The sequence below is a fragment of the Rissa tridactyla genome, chromosome 3, assembly GCF_028500815.1.
Source record: "Rissa tridactyla isolate bRisTri1 chromosome 3, bRisTri1.patW.cur.20221130, whole genome shotgun sequence".
Classification (NCBI taxonomy): domain Eukaryota; kingdom Metazoa; phylum Chordata; class Aves; order Charadriiformes; family Laridae; genus Rissa; species Rissa tridactyla.
In genome coordinates this window covers 76,032,551-76,057,872 of record NC_071468.1, presented here as the reverse complement: position 1 = coordinate 76,057,872, position 25,322 = coordinate 76,032,551, and the positions used below count along the sequence as shown (strand labels likewise).

Genomic DNA, 25,322 nt, shown 5'->3' with positions numbered 1-25,322 from the left:
CGGGAGCTGAAAATGGTCTGGCATTGCTAAATAACATTATTATTCTGAAACAAAAGCTTGGCAAAAGGCTTTTCAAAAGTATTACATTTTAACTAAAATAAAGGAGTAGAAACTGGAGTAGCTGCATTTTTAATTCTTGAGGTTCCCAGAAAAAGAAAATTAAGTAACTTTAGCATTTTTCTTGAAGAACATAGGCAGAAATAGAAGTATAGTGATTCTTCCAATTTCATAGTTACCAGTATGGTATATCATGACATGGACTTTTAAACAGTAAGAAAGAACCATTGTAAAATTACTTCCAAAACAAGAAAATTGTTAATTTTTAATACAACTATATAAGGAAATGCTGACATTAAGATCATACAGTATCAGCTTAGTTCTCGTGCATATATTAAATATATAATTTATTTTCATATCTTTTCTCTATAATACATCTGAATTATTATTGAATTTCTGCATCTTCCCAAAGGAAACCTCGTTTCCTTTAGGACGATCAGATTCTCTTAAAGGCATCTCTGTAGTCAAACTTGGTCACTCTGACAGATTTAACAATAACCATTTTCCTCCCGATTGAAAGGTATAGAGAAGTGTAAGCTCTATCACAGAGATTTTTCTTCTTATTTGACCTACAAGAAAATAAAAGAACATACATCCACTCAGATAACATCAACAACTAAATAGAAAACATCTATAGAAAGTAACCTGCTAAAAAGCAATGTGGAATGTCTATAATTTCTGAAGATTTTAAGATACCCTGAATTAACTTTTTGATTGACTAGAAAAGACGCTTCTTTTGTTACTGAGAAGATAAATAAATTTCCCATCAAACAAACAAAGACTCTTAAACCTAAAGCTATATTAGAATTGTCTTCACAATGGGGCGGGACACACATGACACACCACTTCGCTAATAAATCTTTAAAATTCAGAAGTAGCATCACATGATTCCACAAACCTACACATACAGTCTAGGTGTTTAAACTTTAAACTGCAACTAGTTTCCCTTTGCAATGCTAATTCTAACATTTCTGCATATTTCTGATTTCCTGGCAACAGGTTACCACTTTGTTTTTTCACAGTATCTCACAGAGAATAAACACTGACAGCAACTGAGGTTTTCCAAAACCATTGTAGAAGGACAAATAACAATACTAGACATCAATTCTGATCAATCATCCATTTCTCAAAGTAGGTTTTCCTCCTCAAAAAGACTTCAGAAAGGTAAATGTTATACGAACCAGAGTAAGAGGACTAGTGTTTTAGCAAAAGAATGATCAAAAAGTATGTTTTTCCAATCTCAACATAATTAATTATGGCCCCATAGTGATGCATCTCTCAAGAGGTAATAAATTTCTAAGCTGTGCAAAGGATTGGGCGGTGACTACAATGCTATCCTGAAAAGAATCCCCACAGAAAATGTTTTTACAACCTATTTTTCTCTTTATTCCTAAAGTTTACTTATTATCTCCGCTACCCGACTTTTTGGTTATTGTTTTTATTATTAAATCAAGTTTTCATTTTTGTGATACTCTTCCATTATCCACAGTTTATACATCACAAACTACACAACACAAATTATAATACAAGTTATTTGACAGTTACGATGAAAATAAAATCTAGACCTTGAAAAAACTTCCATCCAACAACTTCTCGTATCCTACTGGTGATAATGACCAGACTCCCAACTTGGTAAATACGTCTATCGGACTCAGAGAAAAGGGCGGCTCCGTGCTCTGCTTTTGATCCTGAAGTTCACTATCATATGATATGAAAGTTTCCTGGTTTTGCTTCTATATAGACCCAGAGCACATCAAGCGTGACAATGTTGAGCTGATCAACATCCCTCTCACACCTACACCCAAGCGCCAAAATCTCTGCCAAAATCACCTGTAAAATTCAATCCATGAGGGGTTCTCTCAGGTGACAGATAACAGATTCGGCTCTGTAAGAAATTGGCTGGGAGACTGCCAGCACGTACTCTTAATCTGACAGCTCAATAACCAAAGCACCTCCACCAAGTGGCAAACCTGGCTGTAGTCATCTCTCTACTGCTCTGACATGCTGGATGGAAGGGGCACAGTGTCTGAAAGGACACAGCTCAAGCACTTAAGACTTCATGACAATATTCCAAATAAAGAAAGGTAACTCCCTGTAGCTTGAAGGATGATATCTCAGCCCTGGGAGAGCCAAGAAATGTTGCATACATCATGTAACTCAAATCCTACACAGCTTCTCAAGTGTGCATGCTGAACATTACGAATCCTACTCCGGAATTTAAGTCTACCCCTGCTTTGAAAAGGACTCAGTGTATTATTTGAGGTTGAAGAATATGCTGCTGCTGAGTATAGTCACATCCAAGACCTCAACTTGCATACAATTATTTCTCAGACACAAAAATGCACAGGTATATAAATTAAGTGTTATAATTAGGCAGTAGTCTAACAACAATTTAGAATTTCTAATAGCATATTAAAAAGGCACTCGTCTCATAACACAAAGTATTAATGCAACACTCTCCTGTGATTCAAAACTGTATGAAAAGACACTTATGATGGCTTAACTTTGCACCTACTAGTTTTGCGATAGATCAGGTACCAGCTAACCTGCAATCAGCATAAAGCCAATGTTCTAAGAAACCGAGAAGAAATTAAACCAAGTGTCTATGCCCCAATATGGATTGAACACTGATGGTTGATTCACCAACACAACAGCGACGTCCTGTCAGGGTACAATTCTGTTAGGTCCTGTCTCCATGACGCTTAATCACAGAAATAGTACATTTTTCAGGAATGAATAATATAATCTTGTACATAGAACTAAGTTTTCAGCGACAGTACTATGTGGCATAAATTGTATGTATTTTCATCTGTCAGGATTAAAAGTAACCTTCTTACAGCTAAAGAGAGAAGAGGGGGGGAAAAAAAAAAAAAAGAAAAGCTAATGATTATTCTTCATATGTACTCCCTCTACTTACTCCAGACTGGGAGGCAGGAGTTTAGATATATAATTTATAGTTCAAGTCGTCTTTAAATGGAAAATTAAATCAAATCAGAGGTATGAACTCAAAACTTATTAAGCACATTAAACCTCTGTTCCTTATGGGAATCAAGTTAAAGCTGCTTAGTTCTGAATGACAGCATCCATTAAAGTTTGATGTACTTCAACTGATCTGCTTTAATGTCTTACCTCTAGTTAAACAAGGTAATAGACAAACCTAAAGTTGCAAGTATAAATTGAGTCTAATACCACGCTTCAAGTGAGAAACATGCCTGCAGACTGGAGGAGAGAATGTGAGTATTTTTTGGTTAACTTCATTTCATTAACTTGGGTCCGTTTAAAATAGCAAAAGTTTTGCAGAATTGGATTTACATCCATTTTACAATCAGGTTTCTTGTAGACTGTTTCAGGATAGGATTAATTTAAGCATATTACACTTTCACAGCTTTTACTCAAGAATTATAGAAGCAATTAGTCTATTGACAGTTATTTAACGTAGGGTCCTGCACCTGGGAAGACATAATCCAGGAGTGCAGCACAGGCTGGGATCTACCTGGCTGGGGAGTAGCTCTGTGGAAAGGGACCTGGGGGTCCTGGTGGAACAAGCACCTCAATATGAGTGAGCAGTGTGCTGCTGCAGCAAAGCAAGACAACGAGATGCTGTGTTGCATCAACAAGGGCATCACCAGCAGAGATAAAGAAGTCATTATCCCACTCCACTCAGCACTTGTCAGTCCAAACCCGGAATACTGCGTTCAGTTTTGGTCCCTGCTATACAAAAAAAAAAAAAAAAGATGTGGACAGGCAGGAGAGGGTCCAGAGAAGGGCCCACAAAGATGTTTAAAGGACTGGAAAGCCCACCATATGAGGAAAGGCTGAGAGAACTGGGTGTCTTCAGCCTTGAGAAAAGAAGGCTTAGGGGAGACCTTATCACCCTATTCCAGTATTTAACGGGGGGCTACAAAGAAGATGGAGACTCCCTTTTTACCAGGAGTCACAGGGAAAAGATTAGGAGCAATGGGTAGAAGTTAATCCTGAGGAGATTCCAACTGGACACAACAGGAAAAATTTTCACAATGAGAAAAAACAGCCATTGGAAGAATCTCCCCAGAGCAGTGATGGATTCCCCAACGTTGGGCTTTTAAGATTTGGCTGGACAAGGTGCTGGGTCAGGGTGTCTACACCATGCTTTTGACAAGAAAGGTTGGACCAGATGATCCTTGAGGTCCCTTCCAACCTCGTATTCTATGATTCTACGAATTACAACAAATTCAGCATTTCACTCTGGAAGCACAAGGCTAGAACGTTCTTAGCATTTATTAACACAGCTACTTATTAAATTTGTTCTGCTTTTGCTCACAGGTTTTCACTTTTTACCCAAATTTTCTGCAATCTTTTTAGCCACATATTAGACAAACCTAATGTGTGAAGCAAGCTAAAACAAGATGTTCATTGGCGGTCTCCCAAGTCATTAAACGCCTACCACAAGATTCCTCTCATACTCTCATGATCAGACTGAAACTGGATTGAAAAAAAGAAAAAAAAAAGACACCTTGTAATCTAAAGCCTACTATTTCCTCATTCTTCAGTTAAATATGAAAAGTTCTTCAATGAGGCAATGAATGCAGCAAAATCAGTATTTCCACCAGTAAAGACTGATACAGTTTGGGAAGGCTCAAAAGGTGGCTTAATATAATTCACAAAATTTGGTGCGCAAAGAGATGCAAACATAAACAAGCATAGCAAATATGCTCTTATGGCAACCTATAAGGACTCAGAACAACATTAGTTTTGTAAGAGAGGTTTTGAAACAACAGTAGGTAATAAGATGAAGAAACTAGTAACTAGTAGAAACCAGTTAATATTAACGGCCACAAGAGGTTAGGCATGTGGCATTCTGCATTTAACTTGCACTGAATATAATCTTTGTTTAAAGTAACTTTTACTGCAAGCAAGTGGGTGCTGGACTGACTTTTTGCCCAAGTCATCAAAAACCACATCACCCTGAAAACAGCATACCACGAACACTCACATTAGACTTTGTTCCTGAGAACTGAGTGCAGATCCTGTCCCAGATATTATGCAGAAATGAGAATTGGAAGTCACTCTCAAGACCTAAAACAGAACTCTTCCAGACCTGGTGTATCTCATTTAGCGGTAGGAAATAACATTTTTATAATCCTAACCAAAATGACAGAGTTCATTTATGTGCATCTTCCTTCTAGAATAACAATTTCACATTACTTGGGGAAAAAAAAGAAATACAGGAGCTCTTACATGGTTTGTACTCAGTGGTGTTCTTGTAAATGACTACATGGTTTATGGGAACAACCAGAAGCAAGAGCTGCTGTACTCGATTCAGACTCAAGAATCATTTTACGACTGGTTACTACCCTGTCCCTGATGTACCTGAGGCAAACGCCAAGGAAAAGAACACATAAAGCAGCACAGACAGCACAAGCCTTTCATGGTATGCGCAGTCTGCTTCCAACAAGCCACCAGATCAGGGACTTAAGAACCCGTTTAAATCAAGGCCCTCCACCAGTTTTGTGCATTTGCTCGATTAGCCCCCAGCCACATTGCTCTTCCCCAACTTAGTCCTATGTCTGGTCTCTACAAGGTGAGGAGCTATTTTTCAAAATTAAGTTGTATTGGGAAGAGATTGGCTATTTTCCTTCAATTGCCCTAGTTCCTCTGTTCCAATAAACACTGAATAACAATTCCCTAATTAACTTTTCAATATAAGTCTGTGATTTTAGACCTCCCGCATCTTCCTTCAGCTTCCCCCCCTTCCCACTCACAGATGCCTAGCCTATTTTGTCTCTGTTCATACAGAAGTAGTTTTGTATCACTGACTCTCTTGACTTCCCTTCTCTTTACCTTTCCTAGTGCTACTGTATCCTTTCTGAGGTGGAAAGGCATCAGGATGGCACATAGACACTCAAAGTCTGGACGCACCAGGGATTTATGAGATTGATCAAGTCTGGTTTGTTATCAGGTCTTGACTTCGGTAATTCACTTTAAAGTAATTCTAGTGACTCTGAATTTGTCTTTTTGACTGCTCCTGGACTTGAAGCTGTTTCCAGAAGAATAGGGATGAAGATTCAGAGATTCTCCTCCTACCCTCAAACTTGTGCCAGAATAACAATCATTCAAGAAGACACCGCTGTCTGTAAATACCTGGGGTTGTTTCTCTCCCATTTCCACTACATTAAAATTCAATGCTGATAGACGCAAACATAATTTTATCACACAAGCTACTCAGTATTGTGAGACGTTTTGCACTTCTGCACAGGTTAGCAAAAGAACAAAACAAGGCTAAGCAATTTCATGTCATCAAACTGCCATCTGATGCTTCACTTTCCCTTGGGGAAAAAAATGTTATTTGCACATACTCTGTAGAAACGGACTTATGAGACCTTTAGAGCTGTTAAATGATGCATGTTAGAGACAGCTCTGGCACTAAAACAAAAGCAGAAAGTTTCTCCCACTTTTCTCCTGCGTAATTCAGTCCCTGAGGAGAAGGCCGACTTCTTCTGGGGCAAGGGACATGAAGAGACAAGGGACTTCAGAAAGAGGAGAGGTAGGAAGGAGAACCACCCCAGGGAGAAGGAAACCAGCATGGCAGCCAGAAGGAAAGGGACACAGGCGGCAGCTTACCAGCTGCTCTGCTCAGCAACCGGGAGGAACAGCGGAGCTGGAATCAGCAGTGAGGAGACACACGAGACCTTGGAGGAGGACACTAGAGAAGAGCTGGACCAACGGAGAAGGATACATGGACTACAATAGTGTATCAGTGAAGAGGAATGTGACTGGCTGTGGAAACAGAAGGGAAGAGGGAAAAAAAAAAAGCAGAGGGCACTAGCAAAGCTGAAGAGGCAAAAAACAGCGTTGGTGAGGCAAGGAGTGGGAAATAGGACAAAGAGCAGAAAAAAAGGAATGAACTAGGTAGGAAAAACAAGACTGAGGCAAAAAGACTAGTGGAAGGGAAAGCAATGGGCAAACACAGAAAATGCCAAAGGAGAAGAGACGCGCAGAAAAGTGTCCAACACAGTGAACTCCCCTCCTAACCTTGGCACAAAGTCCAGAGTCTCACCAACCCTGTGGCAAACGTGCCCTCCTCTTCTCTGTTAAGCATTAGTTCCCATCAATGCGAGGTTTCTTAAGACAGCAGGCTAATGCCTGTGTGATAAGCAGAAGGTCGGAAAGAAGAAGAGAAAATGGGACATAAGAGAACCGAGTGATTGCAGAGAAGAGGGTCATAAGGAAGTAGCTTGTATTTTCAGGATAGAAAATGGAAAAATATATAGTACCTGCCAAATTCTTTTTTCCTTTCAGCATGGCCTTCAGGAATAAAGTCAGTCAGATGTGTATGAAAAAGGAAGGCAGAAAAAGAAGGCTCAGAGTATGTCAAGGGTGGTGAAAAAAAACCTGGACTGACAATATGTGATGCAATTAAACTGTAAAAACAAAGAAAATGCTCATGAAAGCAGGTGAAAAATCTGCAGAAGCTGATTGTAAGATTTTATTATAAGCACCCTAGTGTACAAAAGAAGCAGCAAAAGTAGTAAATATTGCTGCTGACAGATCCTCTGACAGAACAGGGAAACACAAGGAGAATCAAGAAGTGTATCAATAGAAGAAAAGCAAGCAGGAACAAAAGGATAAGAGAAGTCATGAATACTTACACACCAGAATAATGAAGCGAATATGAAGGATACTATACAAAAAAGAAACTATACGTCAAAGAAAAGGTTTAGAATAAGAATTTGAGAGACAATAGCATTTGACAAGGACAACAAAAAAGCAGTTCTGCTAGTGAACATGAACATTTAAGTAGTGTTGCCCCTGTCTGAAGAGGCAAATGCAAACTACTACATACGCCTATGCAACCAGATGCATCATCTGCATTAAATTCCAGAGGATGAACACAGAAGAGTTCACAGAAAGAGAGTCAGGAGCGAGAGTCAGAAGGAAGATGACAAGCAAAAGATTAGAAGTTACATGCAACTAGCCTGGTTAAAAAACCCTACAAATAATATTTTTTTCCTACTCAGACCGCAAATGTTTTACAACGGTTATTGAAATAACCGAACGTAATAAGACATTTTGTCCCAATCAACATGTCACTGCTATACAATAGGATAACTCAGCCAAATAATCTAAGAAGTGCAACATGCACTTTGTTTCCACTCATTATGACATTTTCCACAGTTAGATAAAAGTCAAAACAGCACGTCCTTTATCAGAGGCGATAAATAAAAGAGTAGGTCAAGGATTCTTCCTTTATCCTATTATTGCCAAGACAGAAAACATGTTTTTGCAATGCCCTTCCTAAAAAACGTAGAATAGACCTTTTATATTTGGCAAGAAGCATGGAAAAATTCAGGCAAGGGGCCAAATGTTTTGTTAAAATGCATAATGGTACAGCTTAGCTTTGCTGAGGACCCACAAACAGTGTCCTGAGAATCTGGTCCCAATGCCCTCTCTTCTTAATACCCAGCATCACATTTTATCCCAAAGGTATAAAAACATATTTACATATACCCACCTAACCCCCAAATCTCTTATGAAAGACAAGAGCATATCCCATGCTGTAAAGACTACAATGATCTCCCAGGAAGACAAAGCTATATCCATACGCACAATAAATACTTCAGTTCGTACATGAAGTTACTTTAGCACAATCTTTCATAAAAACAAGGCACACTGCTGACAAGTGCTGCAGTGAGAGAGCTCGGGCACTCCTTGTTCCACACTGTGGACCCCTTTCAGCTCTCCTCTCTTTCTTGCCACTGTCATCACCTGCTTATCCCACCACACACATGCTATGTTCCCACCTAGGCAGCACATAGAGAGGTTTCAGGTATACACATGTCTACATGGCTTCCCTTTTGCCCCAGCTTTTTATGGTGCAGTCCTTGACTGAGTAGCTCTGCCTGGATTTTGCCACCAAAAAAAAAAAAAAAATCCTCAGAACAGATTTACACGACTTAGAAAGGCTCCTCAGTCTCTTATTCCAATGTGAGCATCCTTTCACCTCACTGCCTTCCCATTTTTAGGTATTTTAAATGAACAAAATAAATTAATGCAATATGACAGATTTGATGGAGCAATAGGACTCAACGATCATGAAAGAGACATTACAAATACCAAATAAAAAGACTGAATGATACTGAAGAAAATACAATGATAAATAGAAGTGTGAAAATACACACTGATGAGTGCTATTTTATAAACCGCAAATATTTTTCAAAAACCTCATTCAGGAAAAGCCATGCAAAGAAGATTCCTTCCTTTAAATTTTCTTTACTATTCATAGCATATGAATTGGACTGCATGCAACAACCGAGCAATTAGTTTAAATACTGCCAGTATTCTCACTGGTGATAATTGGTTGCTTCTTGCAAGAACATCTGTTCCATCTTTCTTAAGAAATGAAGTACAGACCCTGTTACCTAGACAACAGAATCCTTCTGAGCATCACGCACTATAAAGGGCAATATCAGCCTAAGTCACACTTCATATTCGTTCTCCCCACCGCTCCCTTATCGCCATTAATGCAACCGTATGCCGTGACTTTTTAACATTAAGCCTGTATTTATCAGATGATATAAACTTAGGCCCACTTTCACATGCATTAAAAGCAACAGCTGTGTTACTGTCTTTTGGCCAAGCAACAGTCACTATGGGGCTTTGTATCTGGCCAGTTTCCATCATCACGACTGCCAAGTTGTCAAGCTGAAAATGCTGCAGTTTACGAGTACTCTGAGAGCAAGTCCTACCAAATCTAGAAATCACAGCTCCGTCCCCTTGAATGTGGTCCAGAAGCAGTCACCTTCACAGCCATGCCCCCGGATTACTGGAGATATTCACATGCTACGGAGACTCGTCCCATACTGGCACTCACTAGGGCCCTCCAGCCAAATTAAGAAGAGTAGCAGCAGATTAACCTTTGGAAGATGTCTTTTGTTGCCTTAGCAAACTCACCATAGTTTTATAAGTACTGATGACATATTAACAACAATGAAGCGCACCAGATGACAATCTCTTCTGTGTGCTTTAGTTAGATGGATGGATTATTTTCTTTCCCCATCTGCATGTGATGGAGGACCAATGAACACGGAAGCTCAAATGATGTGTGAAACCTAAGGATTAAGCACTCATAAAGGAAACGAGAACTCAATGGGGCAGAACAAGCTGCAAAACAATCACCACCACTCAACTATCACCCTAAATTCACCTCACTTCATCTTCCTTCTGACAACAGCCTCAACCACTTTCCCACCTCCTTCACTTTCTTCCCTTCTTCTTGGCTGCAAGAGAGCAACACTGTCTATCCTCAAATGCATATGCTGTAGCTGTCCCTGTTGAGGGGGGAGAAACTTCTGTAGGAGAACTACAGCTTTTATGCATTTGGTTTTGCACATGCAATAGCAATCATGCCCTGGGTATGTACTTAAAGCTTCAAGTTAGTGAGTCAGGAAAAGCCAACAGCATCAGAAAAATGCAAAGCAAGAAAAGGAGAAAAGGCTATTAAACCAAAATATAAGCAACCAGCTCACCACAGACCACATAAGAGAACTGAACACTTTAGGACTTTACTAATGCACACGTGACTGGTACTTTTATTGGAATGCTCTGACAAGTTATATTTCCACGTATTTCCACTAGTATGCAGGACAACACAGAAATGATTATATGAATATCTGATAAGCAAGTAGATGGCATTTTAAGCATTAACTAGAGTAACCAGGAGTATTAAGTTTAACCATAGAAGACAAACTTAGGTTTTTATTTGTTTTGCAGATTTTGCATTTTTAGAGGGGACCTCAAGGACACTTAATTTGGTAAGACTGAAATGAAATGGTTTAAAGGAAGGTTTCTATAGCAGCACCTTATACACCAGTGTTTCATAGGAGAAAGATAACATTTAAAATAATCCCAGTAGGATAGGAATATAGATCTGTTTTTCAGGCCCATCTGTGTTGAAAAAAAATCCCCATGAGTTCTGGAAGTACTAAAGAAAGAAATAAGAGCTTGAAAATGCTCTGGATTTGAGATGCCCAGAAGAAAGAAAAAATGAAATAATCCATCTGGCGTCAGACTGTGAATCTGAACAATGGAGATAGCTGAAAAGGATTAAAACTTAAAATCACAGTAGAATTCCTTATTTAGACTACAAGGCTTCGAGCAAGTTCAGTGGATTTCAGATGTGCAATGGTACAAAAGAAAATTTAGTAGTGGTAAAATATTTTTTACGTAACAAGTATAATAAATACTTAGAGATAGACTGTAAATCTGCAAGGATCACCCATCCTCAGAAAAATAAAACAGACTAGATAAAACCTAAGCAAGAACAAAATCACTAATACACAACAAAAATAACATGTCAAAAAAAAGGAACCATTATTAGTCTGAAGAGCAAAGATACTAAGGCAGATGAGGATACACAACAAACCTTGGAGTTTGGTCAGAGAGAGATCATTAATCACAGTAATAAGAAGCTTTTTTAGAGTAGAAGTTTAGAGAAGTCAAACCAAAATGGATCCAAGACAGAGCTAGGGGACAGGAAACCACTGTATTGCTTGTAAATATTAAAGGCATCTGGAGATAAAGGGAGAAGAAAGCAAGGAAAATAGCACAAAAGGCAACTGAGGTAAAAAAGAAGCTAGAGTAATCTAATAAACAAGTGAAAATAAGGAAAAACAATGAGAGCTGAGAAACAAACTCTGCAGGGGCCATGGGATGGGGTAAGTTCGTTAGCACAGAAAGAAAAGGCAGAGGCTTACTCAAATGTCTTCAAGAACTGGCAGCAGATCTCATATTTCATAACTGTCTGTAATCAAAATTATTCTACTGATAGCTTCTTTCAATATGCTGCTCACATATTCAAAAAACTGATGACTTTTTCCAATAGTACAGCCTGTCAGGACTACCCTAACTTCTGCATCCTCAGGTGGCTGCATATGCAAAAGCTCAAGGTCAAGTATACTGAGCATATATGTGTACCCACAATTTAGTACATGTGCTACACACAGGCAACAAGCAGGTTTAAGGAAGCATCCTGACACTGCTAATGAGCTAGGAAAGGTGAGTATGATGCTCTTTCTATAAGGCATGAGCATTTTGCCAGTCAGATGGCCAACCGCATCCTGGGCTGCATCAAAAGAAGTATGGCCAGCAGGTCAAGGGAGGTGATTCTGCCCCTCTACTCCACTCTGGTGAGACCCCACCTGGAGTACTGCATCCAGCTCTGGAATCCTCAGCACAAGAAGGACACGGACCTGTTGGAACAGGTCCAGCGGAGGGCCATGAAGATGATCAGAGGGCTGGAGAACCTGTGCTACAGGGACAGGCTGAGAGAGTTGAAGTTGTTCAGCCTGGAGAGGAGAAGGATCGAAGGAGACCTTATAGCGGCCTTCCAGTACCTAAAGGAGGCCTACAGAAAAGATAGGCAGGGACTCTCTATCAGGGAGTGGAGCGATAGGATGCGGGTTAGTGGTTTTGAACTGAAAGAGGGGAGATTTAGATTAGACATGAGGAAGAAATTCTTTACTGTGAGTTTGGTGAGACACTGGAACAGGTTGCCAAGGCTGGTTGTGGATGCCCCATCCCTGGAAGTGTTCAGGACCAGGTTGGATGGGGCTTTGAGTAGAATCATAGAATCATTTAGGTTGGAAAAGACCCTTGGGATCATCAAGTCCGACCATCAACTCCACTCTACAAAGTTCTCCCTTACACCATATCGCTTAACACCACATCTAAACGAGTCTTAAACACATTCAGGGATAGTGACTCCACCACCTCCCTGGGCAGTCTATTCCAGCGTCTAACCACTCTTTCTCTGAAGAATTTTTTCCTAATGTCCAGCCTAAACCTACCCTGCTGCGGCTTGAACCCATTCCCTCTTGTTCTATTGCTAATTACCTGTGAGAAGAGACCAGCACCAACCTCTCTACAATGTCCTTGAGTAGCCTGATCTAGTGGGAGCTGTCCCTGCCCATGGCAGGAGAGTTGGAACCAGGTGATCTTTAAGGTCCCTTCCAACCCAAACCATACTATGATTCTATGATAAATGGAGCAGAGAACAAAACCATGATGCTCACACCTTTCTTATCAAAATGCAAACTAAGCAAACTCCACATAATAACAATCTCACGCTGTAAGCCTGCATACAAGAGGCATCACATAATTAAAGACAGCCAGGCTGTCCATTTAGTGCCTATTGTACTGTTAATTACAGTTTGTAAACAGGAAAGCCTCCCTGTGTCTCAAAATCCCCATACAATAATTTATCAAGTCATCATAAAGATAAGAAAAATCTCAGTAAGATACAATGGAAGCTGTATGTAAACAGAGCTATTTTTCAGCTTACCACAAAAACAGACACAGACGTTCACAAGAAAACAAACATCACACTGGAACTTTTAACATCGTAAAATTCAATGAATAAAGTTTTAGTAGAAGGTAACATGACATTTTGCCTTCAATAACAAAGCTGACTACAACTTACATACAAGAACCTGCAGAGTAAAATATGACTGTTGACTAAGACCACTATCCACTTAGCCATATACAGGGCTGAAACCAATGCCAAACAATGTACTGAAAAAAGTAACTTTTAAATTAACATTTGACCAAGGCCTAAAGATTTTTCCAATGATGTCCCATTTTCGATCTAGCCGTCTCTGTTCTGTATTAATTTATCCAGTTTATGCACTACTAATAATATTTTATTTCTGCCTCACAGACTCAGTGGGCGCAGAGAAGCTCCAGACAGCTTGCAGGTCAGGATCAGCAGGGAGACCAGTAAGGCTGACATAGTGTTGGGAGCACATTACAGAACCACTTGATAAGGATGAGGAATCGGATTAAGTCTTCTCTACAACTCAAAGAAGTCTCTGAACCACAAACCCTGGTTCTTATGAGAGGCCTTAACCTTCCTGACACCCACTGTAAGGGCAACGCAGCAGGGCACAGGCAACCCAGGTAGTTTTTGGGACTTACCAGGGACAACTTCTTGATATACATACTAGTTGGGCCAACAATGGTGGCACAAAGCTGTTCTTGAACAATGAGGAACTGGTTAGAGATGTGACAATGAAAGGCAGCTTTGACTGTAGCAACCATCACCTAGTACAGTTCAAGATCCCAAGTGGAGGGAAGAAGGCAAGTAGCAGAGCACAGACCTGGAGATTCCGAACAGACTTCAGCTTACTGAAGGAACTAGTCGGTGGCCACCGGAAGCAGCTCTTAAGAGCAAAGGAGCTCAGGAAAGCTGGCAGGTCTACGCATAAATGCAAGTATCAGGGGACCAGCTTGGCTGAGCAGATTATCAGAGCTCCAATGCAAGAAGGGCAGATACAGAGGGGTGCAAACAGGGACAGGCTACATAGGAGTTTAGAAACATTGCCCAGATATGTAGGGATGGTGTCAGGAAAGCCAAAGCTCACCTTGAGTTGACACTTGCAAGTAATGTTGAGGACAACAAAATGAGCTTCTGCTATTACATTAGCTGTGAAAAGCTGAACAAGAAAACATAAGCCTGTTGCTGAATCGAGTGGGCAATTTACTAAGAGTATCTGCAGACAGGAGTCCCAACTTAAAAAGAATCCATCATCTGAAAACCCATGCCGTCACCTCTCAGTCTAAGGCATCAAAAAGTGTCACATGTAATGTTAAATTAGAGAAGGGCAAGTTCTAGAGTTATGTAAAGTCAATATAACATTCAAACGATTTTACAACTGCACACAGAATAAACTGAAAATGTTTGAACTAATTTTACTTGACTACAGGGAAAGTACAAATGGAAGAACATAAGGAAAACATGTAATAAGAAAGAGAGAATGAAAAACAGAAGAGAAAAAGAAAGGTTTGTGATACAAATTCAGAAAAGAACCCAAAATTTACAAAACATTCCAACTGAAACTTTAAAACTTATAAATGTATGGTCATGTGCACACACACACACAGAGTCTTGCAGGGAGTATTTAAGTTTGGCAAATAAGTATTTAAAAATTTTTCCTGCATTATCTGCAGTTCTGTTGTGCTTTACCTGAATGATAAAGCAGCTATTTCTTTCAGCGCATTGCTGCCTACAGCTTAACCTGAAGAGGCTTGGTTTTGCTTTTTTGCTCATTTCTGTTGAAGGTACTGTCTGTTGGTTTTGCATTTGTGTGTTCCGAGAATATTTAGGATCTGAAGGGAACTGCAAATTTAAAGTGAAAACAACTGAGCCTGAACAGCACCGAACACCCATTTTCCCTAGTCAGTTGCACTGGGAATTTGGATTATATCCTAACCAATGCCAAGTACCAAATTCGTAGAGAGCTTCTTTGGCTCACACTGTGTTAGAATGGGGTAAAAGCTTTCTTTTTCTTCTTTTTAACATACTTGCCATAGATTTGTTGCTATTGCTCTCTTGCTTTGAGCAGAGACAAAAGTTCAAGAAAACAAAACTCTGTATGAAAAAAAAAGTTTCAAATTTTGTAGTTTGAAAGCAATGGTGTACTAAACGCAGCGTTTCCCTTTTCCTTTCTCCTCTGCATGCTCTTTTTTGTTGTCGTTAAATTGCTGAAGGATGCAGCTGTAGTTAAGACAATGGAGCTGACTAGCTGCTTCAGATGATGCTCTGCTTTTGCTATAATTACTTGACAAAAAAAATTATACTTCAAGCTGCAAAACATTTTCATAAACATTACAGCGTATTTATGGGCTGATAAGAAAAAAGCCAACTTAATTGATTAAAACAAAAATCTTTTTATTCCACAAATTTACTACCTTTTACAACTTTTTTTTATTTAATGAAGTTAATTGTTCTTTCAGATACAATAAAATAAAAAGAGACAAAAAATGTCCACAGAACCCTTTTGAAGAATAACCAAAGCAGAAATCTAAGTACTCCTTAACACAAAAAAGCATTTAAATTACACAGATTATACAAGATTAGGCCATGTAACCCAGAGAGCTCTTATTCTTCCTATGGCATGCAAAACACGAGTTATCATGTAGCTGAACCAAAAACCTCTTTCCAACTGATTCATACTTATAAAATTACAATGCACAGACACTTCTAGCCAACACATGCCTTAACTCTCTAATAAAAAACCCTTCAAAAAAAATTTTTTTAAACTCATACTTATTTCACTACCTCCAGCTATTGAAAGAGGGAATGGAGTTTCAAAGTTTCCCCAAACAAATCTAACAATCTCTTCTAATTAGGTAGTAGAGAATTTATGAGGAGATTTTACATTGCCAGATATTCTACACATTTATATTATCTTGGCAAGGGAAAAGAAGTTCTGACATTCAAAAGGAATCTCCTACTGCAAATCTACTCAGGGACACAGACCTTTTTAAAGCCTGGCTTTACCTAACCTTGCCTTAACCAAAGCCAGAGACCAAAGTTAGAAACCTACTTTTCTACATCACGGCAAATACTGCAAGCTGCTGCGATAGTCAAGGTCAAGGAAAAGGTCAATATAGCCAAGCAGAGGAGCTGTACCTATTATGAAATTCTATGTAACTGTACTTGAAGATAGCCAATGGCATTACAAATCTTCAAAGTGTTTTAATAATACTGAATAATACTGAAAAGTTATCACCATTACTCGTGTACTGCTGATCTTTTTTGCATTCCTAAGAGGTGCAGAGACAGGCCAGACAGGTTATAAGGCCAGCCTGGTCCACAGTCTCAAATTAAGTAGCTTCACATTCAGTTCATTTGACTAAGTGGTTTCCAACCATGGAGGTGAGAACAGCTTGTAAGTGACATGCAGCACCTGACAGAGGTAAAAGCAAAGAAGCTTTACAAGCTCTACCAGCAAGGCACAACGTGTCCCCTTGAGCATCTCTGTGCCATGCTGCTGAGAAGCACACGGCAAAGGCATAAAGTGCTTCAAGACAGAGACGGTTAAGTCTAGCTGAACCTCCCAGACTCAGCTTCAGCACCACAGACCTCCAAAGCCAAGAGAAGGGAAATGCATCCCCAGAAGAGCTGCTGACGTGCAAAGGAAGGCCACGGACAGCAAGGAGGCAGAAAAAAAGAACATAAATACAGTGAGACAGAGCCTTCCTCAAGAGAACTGAGAAACACAAAAAGGTTACAAAAACCTATTGTTTAACCTGTAAGGCTTCTAAAACTCTGACCACCCTCAGAAACTGAGGATGCCAAAATATTTGTACCCTCTAGGCACTTTGCAATATACATTGCATCAATAGGCAAAAGGCCTGAGAAGAATTTGTGCACGCTAAATTGCTCAAATGAGCTTTCAGTAACTCATTTAACATTATTTCAGCCTGTACCCATAAATGCAAGTATGAACACAAAGGCCAACAAATGCTCCCACTAGTGTCCCACAGTGTACTGGCAATATTTCAAGGTCTCCCAGAAGGAGCAGCCTCTAGCAGCTTCACTAACAACTAGCACACACAGGCACAGGATGTGGCAACCAAAATGGTTATGTGTCCCAGACCCAACATTCACCCACAGCAAAGCTGCATCAGTTTAGGACACGCTTAAGAAAGGCTAGGACAGAAATGCTGCTGGTCTGTGGCTCTACTTCTCCCATTTAAATCGTATGTAACAGCCTAGTATAATTCCCCCACTCCCCCCCCGCCCAAAAAAAAAAAGGCTACCAAGCTATAAAAAAAAAACCACCCTGATACAGAAAAATCCAACAAAGTTTAGAATTAAGGTCACTATTTAGAGAGAAAATGGCTAGGGTTGGTAATTTATCCCTGGAAGCGGGGAAGTTCTCATTGTAGAAGGCTATCAGGTTGGTTAAGGACAATTTCACCTTTGTAAATCCATGCTTACTACTCCCAATCACCTTCTTGTCCTTCATGTGTTTAGAAACGGATTCTAGGAGGATTTTCTCCATCACTGTCCCAGAAACTGAGGTGAGGCTGACCAGCCTGAAGTTCCCTTAACCCTCCTTCTTGTGCTTCTTGGAGACAGAAGTGAATTTGCTCTCTTCCATTCCTCAGAAACCTCTCTCAGCCTCCAAGATCTTTCAAAGGTAATTGAGAGTGGCTACATAATGACATCAGGCAGCTCCCTCAGCACTTGTGCGTGCAACCCATCAGGGGCCATGGACCTCTGTTATGTCCAGTTTGTTTAAGTGCTCCATAGCCTGGTCGTCTTCCACCAAAGGTAAGTCTTCCTGGGTTGACTTTCTCTCATGTCTCAGGAGCATGGGATTCCTTACCAGTGAAGACTGAGGCAAAAATTTACTGAGTACCTCAGCTTTTTACATATCCTTTGCTCCCATTCAGCAGCAGGCTCACATTTTCCTTAGTCTTCCTTCTGCTGTTTAAATCCTTTCTTGTTGCCCTTCAGGTCTCTTGCCAAACTTAACTCCAGGTCAGCCTTGGCTTTCCTAACCCCTATCCATGTAAGATCAGACAGCAACTCCATATTCCTCTTGCTGTGTTACCAATCCCTGCTTCCACCTCACATATGCTTCCTTTTTGAGTTCAACAGGAGCTCCTCATTCATCCATACAGGACTCCTACTGCCCTTGTTTGCTTTCCTACTTGTTGGGATGGAACTTTCTTGAGCTTGGACAAGGTAATCCTTGAATATCAACTAGGTGTCCTGGATCCCTCTTCTCTCCAGGGGTGTATCTCATAGGATTCTTCCAGGCAGATATCTGAAGAGGTTAAACTCTGCTCTCCTAAAGTCCAGGGTAGTGATCTTGCTTTTTGATATGCTCCCTCCACTTAGGATGCTAAACTCCACCATATCAGCCAAATAACCCAATAGCAATAATCATATCGTAGCTCCTCAAGCCTGTAAATTTTCTGAGGATTTCCAGATTAACCTCTACTGCCATTCAGCCTTTGGTTTCTGCAATTCCTCATGTGAAGAGCAACAGAGAACCACAAATTTTGGAAGTGACTTAGCCACTAAAGTAAGTTCCAATGGAGATAGTTGCGAACAGTCTAGGGTCCAGCACCATAAGCCTAAAATCTACTGTCCAAATCAGTCACCAAATTAATCTCTTTCTCTGAATAAAAAAAAAAAAAAAATGAAATCCAAGGAAAGACATTTTACTGCTTTCTCCTACCCTACTTTTATTAATACCCACAATGAGATTGTACTTTTCTCACACTGTTAGCAAACCTTATAGATCGAAAGAGTTCTTCCACACTCAAGGACAGCATACATATCCAGATATTTTGAAAGTAGCCATTGAATTAAGGCACTGATTAAAAACAGGCTTACATTTTTCTTCTCTCTGAATTAGTTTTTCCCCCAAAATCCACAATTAGAAGTTTATAGTCTCTACACTGTGGAAAGCAAAGTACTTGAAGTAACCAGCACAATCCTTTCACAGAAGTAAAGCCTTTGGGACAAGAAATCTCAGATAAAGCTCTAATACCCTGGTGCTTTTTTGATAAACAAATACAAAATTCCATTACTGTTAGCTGTTTGCAGCCTTTTAAAGTTACAGCTATTGGTACTTAACAGATGACGGCCAAGATACTTCTCAGGAAAAAAACCAGCCCTAACAAATAATACCCCTCTGGTCTCTTTCTTCTGTCTCCACCTGCCGTTCTAAGAAAATTACTTAGACGAAGTAAGGAGCAAGAAGTAAAACACAGAGGCAGAACTGAACAAAGGTCTTCCATTCCCCCATAAAATAGCTAAGTAACCTTTCCAGCATAATGAAGAAAAACTTTTCCCAAAACACACATTGGATTATTTATAAATCCAGTTTATTATCCTTATCTATCTCCACGCTTGATTACGTTCAACTCATTAATTTCCTTCTTTGAAATCAAAAGATACAGGAACATTCCTTCTGCATGAAGAAATCTATATCCTCACCCTAATACCCAGCAGCACAATCACATGCTCTTTTGTTGTGCAGGCTTCCAATGTATCTTTAAACTACCCTGCAATGAATATGCTCTGATGTCCCACCTCTGAATGGAAAGAAACAGTTTTCTTCAGGCCTTAATGTCTAAAAATGTATTTTATTTCTCTTCCACCATGCAAACTGAATTAACACATTCCTAGAGCCATTTTGCTATAAATAGCTCTAGGAATTCAGTAATAATTTTTGCCCGCGTTACAAAAAGAATTAGAAATCCCACCCTGATGTTCAAGCAATAAGGAAAACATTCCATCCACCACTGGTTCCAAAATAAGCTAATACAAGTCTTGAGCTGAAAGAGGCATCACATTCGTTAACTAAATCATGTAAAAATAAGAACTCTGTATTTCATAACTCTCATTCACATTTTCCAGCTCTACTCTTCAAAAATGCTGTTGCTTAAATCCAGCATTAATCTGCCTCATAACAAGAACACAGAAATAACTGGCATTTCAGTTACCCTCAGAATAGATTTGAGTTAACAGGAAATAAATTAGCTTCCCCCATTCCCCCTCCCCCCCGAATTCTTCATCATATAAAAATCCCTTCTAGTATTTTCATATTCAATACAACAGAATTGGCTGTTCAATTCAGCAGGCATCACCCTACAGTTGAAAGAAAGTAATCATCACTTGCCCCAGAAACCATGGCCTATATGATGTTTTCACTGATACAAGCCTTCTTCCACGAAGAGCTCATATCAATAGTGGCAAAAAAGGCCTTATGTTTTTCAAAGTCCCAAGCAAAGACAGACGAACTTGATTTGTTATGTCAGAAGAGAGGAGTAGCCTCCTTTTTCTCTCAGGGAAAGTTAGCCAGTAGATCTTATTCCGTATGTCTAGGCAATACTACACACAAAATAGTCTTGGTCTGCAAAAAAGTAATGTCTTTTAGTTCAGCAATGTATTTCTTGAGCACATTGTCAAGTGTCTTCAGGTTACAGAATTATTAAAATATTCTGAACACACACAGAGAACCACGTACACTGGTGCATCTTTCAGTTCCTCAGCTTCCACAGAATATGGTGGGGTTTTGTTTGGGGATTTTTTGGGGGTTAAATGTCAAAAGAACTACTCAGGACATTTTAATGTGTCCTTTTTCCAGGCTGATAATCTTTATTTAATTAGTAAACATTACTTTATTTGTTACCTACATAAGCCTTTCAATACAAGATTAACTATTAATGCATTAATTATAAGTCTGCTTCTCTTTATAGAAAATGCACTTGATTCTGCTTGTTTCTGTATGACAAGAAGTCTGTATTTCTTTTTCAACTATTTCACCTTTACCTTTTTCACATTTCTAATATTTGACCAACCTGAAATTTCACTGAGGTGAACAGTGATTTGCAACATCATCTCAGGTTAGAGTTTCACAATAAAGTCTGAAGAAGAGTAAAATATAATTTGAAGAAGAATTACAGGAAGAACCATTAAGAAGATTCAAAGACCTTACACAGTAGTGAAATATCCCGGGCTGCACTGAGCTTTGGACAAAGCTTCATCAATTAAAAAAAAAAGTTTTTAAAAAAATCAAGGCTGAAATGGTAATGTATCATTAGAGGAAAAAAATAATGTGACACTCTACTTCCTCACGATGTCGTGTCCAGCTATGACAGAACCAGCTTCACTCCACAGTGCTATTATGACAACAGTAAAGTCTTCTTCAGACTATTCCACACATCATCCCCATAGTAGTACAACTTAAAACAGACAAAGGACAAGAATCAAAGAAACGAAAACCGCTCAATGCTGCCAAAACTGACTTTATAGTAATAAGAATATAATCTAGTACTGATGTTAAAAGAGGCTTTCTTATTTCCTCCAGAGACAGAAATATTAGCAAAAAGGGCACTGGGTAGATTCTGTGTAAAGTGACTGACAGCAATACAGCCACCTTTCAAATCCATGAGTGACCTTGACCTTATAGTGACAAGCACTTTAAAAGGATAGTCATTTTATCTGCTAATTCTCTTCATACAGAATTAGTGCAGGCACCGCACTAAACACAGTGCAGTGGCTTGTTCAGCTCATGAACATCATGAGTTTCTAATGCCTCACATCGCATTGCACACCTGATTGCTGTATTTCAATGTATCACTAATAGATTATAAAAAGCTTTAGGCACAATCTTAACATACATTTCAACAGCCCTCAGCATAGTGACAGCATTAAAACAAGCTCAATATTCAATCAAGCAAGCACACTTCTTCTGCAATGGAAGGAATTCTTGCATTACAAAATTTTACTTGCTAGCCAGCACTTTGACACTAATGCACATTTTCAGTCATAAAATAAACATTTAAAGATCAAATTCTACCTTCATATACAAACACCTCATTTCTACGAACTTTGCAAGAATGATGGGCACTACTGTGCTCAAGAGTGTGCAATTTCGGAATCCATTTTTTCCTCTTAACACACATGTAATAAAAATACAATTAAAGCTGTTTTTTTATTTTGCTATGAAATTTCTCTGTACTTTGCAAAATAAATAAGGAATGAGGAGAACAATCAGTTCTCAGGTATTAAAGAAGAATAAGCTACCATTAGTCTGAAATAAAATACATTATTAGCAAGCAGCTGTTATCTTTCAGAACCTTTTTCCTTCAAGTCATTTTCAAAACGTCCCTTTTTGAAATAAATCTTCATTAAAAGGTTCACATTATTTCCCTCTCAACAAAATTATACCAGGAAGAGGCATCACTATTACCTAGCAAAAACACCTCTTTCCACTGAGAGAAAAAAAAAAAAAAAGTGTTATTTTGAAAGCATTTTAAGAAAAGTTCATGTTTGAATAACTTTCATTCTTGCATAAAGAAAACATTCAGATAATCTTTATGTTACTTAACTCAGAGAAAATAAAATATCTGTTGAATAATAATGTCAGTAAAAATACTTTCATTTATGTACACTTACTGCAATCTCTCTACAGGCCGACATGGATATCCCTGTACCTTCAATTTGCTTCAGTGCATACTCCTTTTCATCTTTTCTGCACATAAAAAAAAAAAAAAAGAGGAATATCTTTAGCTCCGACTTATATTACATCAATCAATACAAGTACACAAGTACACGAGATTTATTTTAATTTGGTCTGTATCAAGAAGCTTAAAAGTTAATCTGTTTTTATGCATAAATTACACTGAGATATTAAAAGCAAGTTTCCTTTTAACACAGGCTTCAAACATTCCAAACAAAAACTCCCACATAAAGAAACTGTTAACCTATATCCATTTCTCTCTGAAACCATACAGATAACAGCAAATATGTCTACAGAGAATTCAGAGGACACTTTTCCTGAAATTCCGGGATACTGGAGTACTACCATGAAAAAACCTCACAGTCGTAGCCCATGCCTAGAAAACTCTCCTAGAAACACCTAGGAGCTGCAGCATTCTTACTTGATTTTACCAGCCACTGTCAATCCACTTTTACTTATGAAATTCTATTATTTTAAACTAATTATACTTATTATACAAGTGCTGGCTACTGACAGAGCCCTGGGTGGCATATGACACTGTGTGCTCTGAAGTACAAAGCCGGAGAATGTGAAAGTGCTCAGCCCGAACACGGTATTATCCTTTGAAATAACCACAGTTTGAAGTGATTTAGAGGGAAGCCCAGTAGAACAAGAAAATGAAGTAGTATCTCAAAGCCCTTGCAGTCCAACATAACCAGCTTACTGCCTACGGTGAGGTTTCGCAGGATTCGGCTGTCATCGATAGCTATTGATCAGCACCGATACCCACAGTGCTGATGCACTTCTGCAGGCTCACCAGTTACAATTCAAGAACCCACAAGCCCCCATCCAAATTCCCTACGGCATTTCTGGTAGACTTAGGTTTCCTCTTCTTCCAGTCCTGAATCATTTTGCTCTGCTACGCTGAAAAATTAACTGGAACTCATTTCAGCCTCTCTGGCTTTTAACTCCGCCAGGCCCATGTCCTGCCCAGCTCCAGCCTCTTTCCCACCCTCCTCCAGACCCTCCATCTCTGAAGTTCATGGGATGAGAAGTGGCTGAGCGGAGGAATGTGGGGAGGGGATGAGACTGACCAGAAATTATAACTGCCTACTCCTATTAGTAACTACAGGTGATCGTTTTTCTCAGTAATTTTCAGTAGCAGCTAAACCCACAATGCATACCTATAGTTAACATTGTGCTTGGCTTCTGTTTGGCACTGCCTTTTTTGAAGTAAAAATACGACAAGAAAAATTCCAGACGTATTCTGACTACACATGAAAACTCAGGGCGCCGCAAGTTTTTCAGAAAGTAACTCCACCTCTGAAGTAGGAGTCACTCATCAGCTGTTCCAAGTGGGAAACCTGAGTGCCGATGCTGCACCTTAACTCAGAAATACATGTCATTTCTCTCTCAAACAACCACTTACACGAAAACTTTTAAAAGATACTTCCTCCAAACTTAAAAAAAAAAAAAAACCAAAACAAAAACAGAGAGATTCAGTTGTAATGGAATTACAGTCTGCTTTATTTCAAGCATTTGTTTCAATGAGTTTGGGATTTGGTGCAACATTGATCTGTAAGGAAGCAAGAGCAAGCATTTAGGCTACAAGCTTGAAGGGCCTCTCTCCATATAGGTTTGGAGTAACAGAAGATCCTTCTGGAGCTGAAACTAAAGGAATGGGTTACTTTGAGGTGACCTAAATTATTCTGGAACTGCCAAAGAGAGAAATACATTCTCATTCTGCACAGATTCTCTATGGAGAAATGGGAAGGACAGCAACTTACACCATGCCTTAAAACTACCCCCAAAATATTCACCCATTCAGATATACTTAGATGCAAATCTTAACAGCCAACACACATGACAAAAAAAAACACAGCCAGATTGGACCCTTCTCTTCCAAAACAAACTTTTATTCCTCTATGCTAATGAAATAGTCTCATATTACAGTATTTTAAACATATAACTTCAGACTCTGTACTTGCTCTGTACCGGGGGGGAGGGGGGAGGGGAGGGAATAACGCCTAAGAAGTTACCATTACTAAAATTAGGCCAAATACTGCATTAACAGCTCGTAAGAGCTGTTCACCAAGTACACTTTCAGGAGTAACTTCAGAAGTACATACGTCTGCTTCCTAAGCAGAAGGATTCACCAGGATCTACTGACACAATAATTCTGATGCCTTCTTTGCTCCCCACTGAGCAGCCCTTTATTTTCATGAATTAGTCATTTGAAAGAACCTGGCTCAAGATGCAGAACTAAGAAATGCATAACTTTACAGGTAATAAGCTCATACCTGACCTCACAGAAATTGCTTTTGATTTCATTAATTAGTCCAAATTTAGAGTAAATACTAAATGCGCATCCCCTCTCATACATTGTTCTGCTATCTACGCAGATTTATGCAAACTACAAAGTAGTAACTCCCTAACTCAGATTGCTTACTGAGACTGGGAAGCCAAAATTAGATTGTC

At 39.3% G+C, this 25,322-nt stretch overlaps 1 protein-coding gene and 1 long non-coding RNA gene across 8 annotated transcripts in view; both read right to left on the bottom strand.

Moving 5' to 3' along the window:
• The window catches only part of CDK19 (cyclin dependent kinase 19), a 133,889-nt gene that overhangs the window by 91,103 nt on the left and 17,464 nt on the right, over positions 1-25,322 (bottom strand). For all 7 annotated transcript variants that reach the window (XM_054195490.1, XM_054195485.1, XM_054195488.1 and 4 more), the window contains one exon: positions 22,802-22,877. In XM_054195490.1, coding sequence (XP_054051465.1) covers positions 22,802-22,877 — 76 coding nt within the window. The remainder of the gene's footprint in view (positions 1-22,801; positions 22,878-25,322) is intronic.
• Positions 15,744-22,785, bottom strand: LOC128907085 (uncharacterized). The gene is made up of 2 exons (XR_008465459.1): positions 21,202-22,785; positions 15,744-20,753 (listed from the first exon to the last, which is right to left on the bottom strand). It is a non-coding gene; the product is annotated as an uncharacterized LOC128907085 (long non-coding RNA).